Here is a 9,403-nt window from a genome sequence, read left to right as displayed (position 1 = left end):
TGGTAGCCACAGTAAAAGTGTGATATTTGATGAGCTCATGTCTGAAAACTAGGGTACGTTATGCAGAAAGAGCCTTTTTGATACATGAAATGCTAAATTTGAGGTAGGAGCTCTATCTATTCTGGCATTAAAGGACTTATTGAGCCACCCTCGTGTATCTCAGAATTTAGCCGATGAAAGTATCTTACATATTTGAAATACTAGTAAATATTTTTTTTCCTTAGTAACGAAATTCTCGTAGAAATAAATTGTGGCGTACTCTTTTGCTCTATGGGACCGAGTCCGCGATGCACGCATTAGAAGTATAGCTTAGATCACCAGTTCAGTTTCGGGAGTGGGAAATCGACTGTTGATGCCACCCATATTCTTCGTACGATAATAGAAAAACAACGACTAAATAAAGAAAATCTGTTTGGAGTCCTTATTGATCTCGAAAAGGCGTTCGACCGCGTGCTTATAGATCTCGTTTGGACGGTATTAAGAAAACACCTGATCCCGGGAACCATCATTAAACACATCATTGGCACCTACCATCAAGTAATTAGGCAGGTAAAATATACGGATGGGCTGACCCAAGCTTTGACTTTAATGTAGGCGTACATCAAGGCTCAGCTTTAAGCCCTCTTCTCTTTAATCTGGTGATGGACTTCGTTACGCGCGAAATCCAAGGCAACCTCCCTTTGACGCTGTTGTATGCTCACGAAGTAGCCCTTTTCGCACGCGACATAGGCATCCTCTAAGAAAATCTAAACCGGTGGGCTACTGTCCTTGAATCGAAAAAGCTACGAGTAAGCCGCACAAAGGCCACAGCCATCGAGTTTCATTTTGGCACAGCGCGTTGGAGAGTCCAGCTCTTACAATAAATAACGTCCACTCAAAATCATTGATAGCTTTAACTATCTGGACTCACATGTCAGCGGAGATGGCACCTTCGAACGATAAATTGCTCACCGAATTCAATGTGGATGGCAAAGCTGCAGAGCAGCCTCCGGTGCCCAGTGCGACAAGAAAATTCCACAAAAATTTAAAGGTAAAATCTATAAAATGATTTGGCAGACAATAACTTATGCATCCGAGTGCTGGGCTGCACCACGTAAACTAGTGGTGAGACTGCACGCGGCAGAAATGCGGATGCTGAGGTGGGTCAGTGGCGTTACACTGCTGGATAAGTTTCAAGAAATCTTTCATATATATTTTTATATAAGTCTGCTCTTCTCTTGCCACAAATTATTTCCCCCCCATGATCGGAATTCTTAAGCAGGCCATTACGACTTATAATACCAATGCATACCGATGTGTGCGTTTACTTACAACAACAACAATATCCCTATATCAAACTAATCGAATTGCCACACGCTGCTAAGTTACGCATTCGCCATGACTAAGTCAGGCAGGCAGTCAATCGCTTGAAATCGACGCTCGATGCCGGCCAATGGAATTTTCTGCCGGTACTGCAGTGCTGAGGTGCTGCAGTATTGAATACCAGATTTACTGCCTTTTCCTACACTCGTACTTTTTTCTCCCATTTCTGTTGTTGTTATTATTGCAATAGCGTTGCTATTTGATTGATCACCGAAGCGATGATGTGCAATAATTAAAAAATTCACAAGAATTAATTTAAGCCACTCAAGCATTGCTGCCAGCCTGAGCTGCGGATTATAATGGAATTAGCTGATTTGCAAAGCAACAAATGGAATTGAAAGAGAAAAAATGACAAACAAAAAAACAAATGAAAAAGCAAAAAAATTGTTTTGAAGAGAAATGCATTGCGCAGTATTTAGCTATTGTTGTTTCTGTTTTTGTTGTTCTTGTTGTTTTTGTTGCATTAGTTGGGTGTGTTGGCGGGTGCTGCCAGTGGCGCATACAAATCGCTAAAATGCGCAAATCATCGGCAAGTGAGGCAAACAGTGCATCAGCTGTGAGTTCCATTAGCACCAGCCCCAGCCGCAGCCGCAGCCGCAGTACTCGCATTGGTAATTGCAAATCGCAAATTGCAAATTCAAGTCGAGTTTAGTGCGGAAACAAAAGCAGCTGCATTGTTTGCTTGTTGCTTGCCAGCCTCGAAAATTGCTGCATCAACACTGCCGGCCGTCGCTCGCTGCTATTTAATTGTCACTCATACGCCCCAGCCACTGGCGCGCTACTACCTCGATGTGCACGAAGGCTATCGATATCTTGATTTTTCTGCCTTCATCTGCTGGATTATCTTCTTTATAGAAATTATAAACCTTTGTTCTCACATTACTCTTTACCTGTTGCTGTGGATTTTCCCAACAATTGCTTTGCTTTGTCCTACTCTGCGCACCGTTCACTGGCATTTTGCCTGTGCTTGTATGCCTCTCCAACCGCGCCACGCCATTTGCATCACCATGCCATCTATTTCTTCATCATCGTCCGCCGGCCGTCTTCTATTGCTTCTATTATTTTCTTATTATTGCCCATTTATTTGTACTTTACTTACAAACTTATTTGTTCTGTCTGCCTTTTGAGGCTACGTGAGTGGATTTTAATTACCAGTTGTGAACAATAACTTGGGAATAAGACGCGTGCAATAATAACTACACAAGAATAGATGCAACAGACGATCAGAGTAGCAGCAGAAGTAAACAAAATTGTCAAGTGTATATTGAAAACAACAAAAACACTTACGAAATATCAATTTGTTCCGCATTAGTTGGCGCATCGTTGGCAGGGACAGTCAACAACAATAATGCACTGTAGTGTAATAAATTTGCATATGAGTGTGTATGGTATGTGTGGAATTTTGAAACAAAGAGGTATGAAGTGTACGAGTGTGAAGTCTTCTTACCAGCGCCCCGATGTGTATGTGCTATCAAAGCACGAATTTGAACCTACGGGTTACCAGAACATCGGCAAGCTCTACCTAAGGCCGAGAACACGCAACTAGCGACTTGCGAGCAGATAGCACCGCTCAGGAACATAACCTATTTCAATTTTTAATTCATCTCTGCAAACAATAAACAAATAACGAAAGTTAAGACAGTTAGCTAATCTTGCGATCTAACTTGGCTTAGTGGAAAAAAAATCAAAAACTGACATTTTAACATTTTATTGCTCAATAATGACGCTTTGTAAGAGGCCACATGGTGCTCAAATTTGCTACGCAGCCACTCGTTATTATTTGGCTTTATATATACATATATAATTAGCGCGTACACCATTTTTGGGTATTTAGCCGAACTCCTCCTCCTGTATTTGTGGTGCGCGTCTTGATGTTGTTCCACAAATGGAGGGATCTACAGTTTCAAGCCGACTCCGAACGGCAGATATTTTTATGAAGAGCTTTTTCATTGTAGAAATAAACTCGGAGGCTTGCCATTGCCTGCCGAGGGGCGAACGCTATTAGAAAACTGTTTTTCTTAATTTGGTGTTTCACCGGGAATCGAACCTACGTTCTCTCTGTGAATTCCGAATTGTAGTCACGCACCAACCCATTCGGCTACGGCGGCCACCAATTTGGTCTTATTTGGCCTTACTTCTAAAAATATCAGCTTGATTTCCGATACTATCATATGGACTTTTGAATAGTCTTATGTTCTTTAAGCGTCCCCGATAGCCTAGCGTAAGTGCACTAGCCTGCCATCCCAGAGGTTGTGGGTTCGAATCCCACGTAAAGCACGGTCCTCGCACTTTTCCAAATTTACTTACTTTCCCTCTTTCTAAAAACAATAAACATTCCTCAACCCCAAAAATGTATCCTTTCCATCCTTACTCCCGCACTATAGTCAGCGCATTATTTGCATTGTGGCTGCTAAAACAAACAAAAATAAAGAAAAAGCACACAGTTACACATTGCATCCAGTGGCGCCAGTTGAAGGGAGCGGGCAGCCGCGGTAATAGCGCAGACACACCACTTTAGCGAAGTCCTCAACCACCTGTCCGATCCTTCTGCCAGAAAAATGTAGCACACAGATGGCGCTTCAAACAGTAAGAAGGCGTTGTTCCTAAGCAACGACAGGTGGGGATTCCGACTACTTAGGACTGATAGCGGCAAAATCAAATATATTAACGAAACCAAAGCAAGACAAGTCTTGTCAAGGCGCTATGCTCCCGAAAGGAGTGAACAAGAAAAAAATGCTCTTTAGAAGGCGTAATTTTTTATATTTTTTATTGCCCATACATTACAATACTCTTTTTCTAGGATTTCTAACTTCACACAAGAAGCAGCTTAGGAAGGCCAAAAAGAGCTCTTGGTGAGACTTCTGCGGCAATTTGGACAGTATTTCGACTGCGGAAAATTATAGCCAAATCTGCTATAATTCCAACATTGATCCGCAAAGGTACAGGCAAACAGACCAAGAACGTAGAGGAATCTATTGAGGTTTTCACTGAAACCCACTTTCCTGGATGTACGAAGATCACACACACCGCATCTTCTGCGGAAGCAGACGGGAACAAGAAAGTTTGTGAAGGCCTCACTACGACATTTAGATTGAAAGGGGCCCTAAAATCTTTTGACTCCTTTCAGTCACCAGATCCGGGTGGCACATTTCCAGTGCTTTTGCAAAAGGGAAGTATATCCCTGATACCTTAGCAGAAGGGCACCTTTAAGTACTGTTTCAAATTCACCTATGTTCTGAAGAATTGGAGACTGCCGGGGGTTGTATGCATACCGAAATCATTTAAAATCAGCCACTTGTTTGCGAAAGACTATCGGCTTCTAAGACTAACTTTGTTCCTCCTTAAAACCGTCGAAAGACTATTGGTTTCCAATATTAAGGAAAGGACATCATCTCACCTAATATTTGAATATCAACACACTTACACGAAAAGTAAGTCCACTGAAACTGCTCTACATAAAGTTGTGCTGCAGATAGGAAGGACAATGCGCGATTGGCGTCTTTCTTGACACACCTGGAGCTTTCAACAATGTCTCGAAGGAGGCTCTGATTAAGGCACTAGGATTAATTGACACACAACCATCGATACAAAACTGTATCGGCAACCTACTGAATTGTCGTACAGTGCCAACAAAATGGGGCTCTTTGGTCATGTATCGGAGACCTAATAGCGGCACACCACAAGGAGGTGTACTATCCCCTTTACTGTGGACTCTGGTAGTAAGCAGGATCTTACTTAAAATATGAAATGGAGGACCAACGCTAACTACGTATGCAGACGGCCTGGCTATCATCATCGCAGAAAGATGACTAAACGCCAAGTCAAGTTCGTGAAAGGACACTTAAGGAAATTAGCGGGTGGGCAGTTGAAGCGGGACTGAAAGTAAATCCTGAGAAGACGGGCTTAGTACTGTTTACCAGGAAGCACAAGATTCCGAACTGGACGCCACCTAGGCTGGATAGTATTACATTAGAGGTTAAGACATATACTTGGTACCTTGCAATAGTGCTGGATAGCAAACTAACGTGGAAACTCAATGTGCAAGAACGAACTAAGAAAACACTCAATACGCCTGCAGAAAAATGCTCGGTAAGACATGGGACTTATGTATCTCCATGACTTACACATTGGATTTTCACGATGGTAGTAAGACCAATAATGCTCTATGGCATTCTAATATGGTAGACAAGTTTGGACAAGAAGACATATGCTAACGAACTGGAGAAAGTGTCAAGAGTTGCAGAGCTGTGTATAACGGATGCAATGCGCATCACTCCCACAGCAGACCTGGACAAGATACTTGGCATTTACGCAAAATACTTAGTAGCAAAAAGTTCTACAAAGAAGTCTGAACTTAGGCTATTGACAACAGTACAACTAGTTGAAAGGCCTTATGGCCACAGCCGAATATGCAGACGTTTAAACGCTAACTCGGACTACGTTATTCCTCAAGCGAATTTTAACAGGGAACCTGAGGTAGTATTAGAAAAAGACGGAGTGTGTGCATCATCACGGCAATGCGCCGGCATACACCGCCTTCCTCTGCACCTCGGCATTGGCCAAGATGGGGGTTCCGGTGCTTCCCTACCCTCCCTACAATCCAGTCCTGTCCCTCCAGACTTCTTCTTGTTCCCGCGCCTGAAAAGAAAGCTGAAGGGGAGGCGTTTCGACTCCATCGAGGCGATCCAAAAAACTGTGACAGCCGAATTGAACGCGATTCCGGCGGATGAGTTTAAAAAATGTTTCCTGCAGTGGAAGGACCGCTACCAGCGGTGTATTCACGCTCAAGGGTCCTATTTTGAAAAATATTAGTTGTATAAGCCAAAAAGATTAATAAAACTGCTTAAAAAAATAAGGCTCATTACTTTTCAATCAAACCCTGTATACAGATGGTTCCAAAGTGGAAGAGGATGTTTGTGCCGCAGTATTCTGTTCGAAATTAAACTATGAACAGCCATAAAAATTATCGGACTACTGCAGTGTGCTCCAAGCTGAGATCTACGCAGCAACGAAAGCAGTAGACATATCCATAAAGAACACTCCTCTGAACTATCAAAGAAACTTTTACATTAGCACCGAGCAACCATCAAAGCCATAGCAGCTGTAATGACAAAGTCACACTGCGTACCCCAATGCCGAAATAGGAATGCCGAATGAGCTGAGGAACTGAGAAACAAGCCCCCATCTACTGGGTTCCAGGATACAAGGGAATCGAAGAAAATGAGATAGTGGATATACTAGCCAAAACAGGCGCAAATCTTCCTGTAGCTAGCACATCCGGTATACAACCACCGCTCTGCAAAACAAAGACTGAATATATTGGGCTTTTCCGGAAAGTAATTGCCGATTTTACATATAGACGGCGTTGATAATTGTTTCGAGCAGCTTGTGACTCTTTGTTTTAATTTTTTCTTTCGACAGTTATTACGAGTAGCTGTCACTTTTAGCTTGCTTCAGAAAATAAGTGCGCGTAATTTTGTTTATATTTGTTTGTTTGGCGTCAATTTTAATATGGAGTCCACAAAAGACCATTTTCGTCATATTTGATTTTATTATTTCCATAAAGGAAAAAGCGCAGAGAAGGTTGCTAAAAAGTTACGTGATTTGTTTGGTGATAAAGCTTTAAAAGAAAGACAGTGCCGAAATTGGTTCATCAAATTCCGTTCTGGAGATTTTTCACTTAAATATGCGCAACGTTCAGGTCGGCCAAGTGATGTCGATGAAGACATTATGAAGGCTTTACTCGAATTGGATCGTCATGTAACTTTGCGTGAGATTGAAGAGAAATTAAATATACCAAAATCAACCGTTCATGATCATATAAATAGTCTTGGACTGGTAAAAAAGCTGATAATTGGGTACCACATGAATTGAAAGAATTTCAGTTCACAAACCGAATCAACGCTTGTGATATGCATCTTAAACGCAATGTAGTCGATCCCTTTTTGAAGCGTATTATCTCTGGCGATGAAAAATGGATTGTTTATTATAAAAACTTCAATCGAAAATGATCGTAGTCCAAGCATGATGAAGCGCCACAAACCACTTCAAAGGCTGATATTCACCAAAAGAAGATTATGCTGTCAGTTTGGTGGGGCTGGAAGGGTGTGGCATATTTTGAGTTGCTTCAGAGGAACCAAACGATTAATTCGTGTGTCTACTGCCAACAATTAGACAAATTGAAAACAGCCATCAACGAGAAGCGACCGGAATTGATCAATCGTAAAGGTGTCATATTTCATCAGGACAACGCTACACCGCATACCGCTTCGGTCCCTCGCCAAAAACTAAAAAAGCTTGGCTGGGAACTTCTGATGCATCCTCAATATAGCTCTGACTACGCATCGTCAGACTACCATTTATTTCGGTATTTGCAGACCTCCTTAAATGGTAAAACTTTCGGCAATGACGAGGCTACAAAATCGCACTTGGTTGAGTTTTTTGCAAATAAAGGCCAGAAGTTCTATGAGGAACTCTGGAACACCTACTCTGCCACTACCCTGTATATAGCAAAACACCAATAAACTGCTTAGGTTCTGCATCATTTTCAACGTTAGAAAGTGTGGCCGATCTAAAAATTAGCAGCCTTCTTAAATTTTTTACGAGATGTGTTCAAAAAGTATCGCGAATTTTAAATTTTCGCAGGTTACGTATATTCGAATTTCGATTTCTTTATGGCTATATGTTGGTACTCATGTCTCTCACTCAAGCCGACGAGTTCGGCCAGTTTGTATATTCAGTTAATTGTTGATAGCTGCTTTGCTTGCACATGTTTCGGCTCGTCTTCGATTTCTACCTATTCAAAAAAATGGATCAAAGAACCTGTATCAAATTTTGTGTGAAAAACGAAATTAAGTACGCGGATGCATTCCGAATGCTGGATGTGTCATACGGAGAAGCTACTTTGGACCAAAACAACGTTTATCGGTGGTACAAAATGTTCTCAGAAGGTCGAGAAGATGTGAACGACGAAAAGCGTGCCGGACGTCCGAGCACTTCAACAACAGACCAACAGAAAAAATTGATGAAGTGAAGAAAATGGTATTGGCCAATCGTCGAATCACCGTTAGAGAAGTTGCTGAGGATCTAGACATATCAATTGGCTCGCGCCATTCGATTTTCTTCAATGATTTGTGCATGAGACGGGTCGCTGCGAAATTCGTACCAAAAGCAGCATCGCATGAACATTGCTAATGAGATGTTGGTATCTGAACTCTGTCCGCGACAACCCAAATTTGCTCCAAAGGGTCATAACTGGTAATGAATCGTGGGTTTATGGTTATGACGTGGAAACCAAGGCTCAATCGTCTCAATGGAAGCTGCCGCACGAACCAAGACCGAAAAAAGCGCGCCAAGTTCGGTCGAATATAAAAGTTTTGCTTACCGATTTCTTCGATTGCAGAGGCGTTGTGCATCATGAGTTCTTGCCACAGGGTAAAACGGTCAATAAGGAATAGTACCTGCAAGTTAGCCGCAATTAACGCAAAGCAATCCGCCTAAAACGCCCGGATTTTTGGACAAACAAAAATTGGCTCTGGTGTCACGATAACGCCCCTGTTCACACCTCGTTGCTTGTGCGCGACTTTTTGGCTTTTTGGCCAAAAGCAACACACTAATGATGCCACAGCCGCAGTATTCCCCAGATCTGGCCCCGTGCGACCTTTTCTTGTTCCCGAAACTGAAAAGACCCATGAAAGAACGACGCTACGCTACGATTGGCAAGATAAAGACGGCATCGAAGGAGGAGCTGAACAAGAAAAAAAAATGATTTTTTGAAGTGCTTCGAAAATTGGAAAAAACGTTGGCACAAGTGCATAATACCTCATGGGCATTACTTTGAAGGGGACTAAATTGATATTAATGAATAAATAAATAATTTTTGAAAAAACACAAAATTCGCGATACTTTTTGAACACACCTCGTATACTGTGCAATCAGCAGTCTAGCCTTTCTGTTGAATTGACGAGATGAAAAGGGGTGGGGTGGAGAAGTTAAAGTACATTGCAGGAATGGTATTTGTTCTAACACCCTTTTTCTTTGG

At 42.1% G+C, this 9,403-nt stretch overlaps 1 protein-coding gene across 1 annotated transcript; it reads left to right on the top strand.

The window, feature by feature from the left end:
- The first annotated feature begins 910 nt into the window (after positions 1-910).
- On the top strand, positions 911-7,886 carry LOC129248875 (histone-lysine N-methyltransferase SETMAR-like). The gene is made up of 3 exons (XM_054888487.1): positions 911-998; positions 6,929-7,200; positions 7,380-7,886. Exons 1-3 carry the CDS (start codon positions 911-913, stop codon positions 7,884-7,886), a joined length of 867 nt encoding a protein of 288 aa, XP_054744462.1.
- The last annotated feature ends 1,517 nt before the right edge of the window (positions 7,887-9,403 follow it).

This window comes from Anastrepha obliqua, chromosome 5 (assembly GCF_027943255.1).
Source record: "Anastrepha obliqua isolate idAnaObli1 chromosome 5, idAnaObli1_1.0, whole genome shotgun sequence".
Classification (NCBI taxonomy): domain Eukaryota; kingdom Metazoa; phylum Arthropoda; class Insecta; order Diptera; family Tephritidae; genus Anastrepha; species Anastrepha obliqua.
The sequence above is the reverse complement of the archived record's forward strand: the minus strand, read 5'-3'. Positions and strand labels throughout refer to the sequence as shown.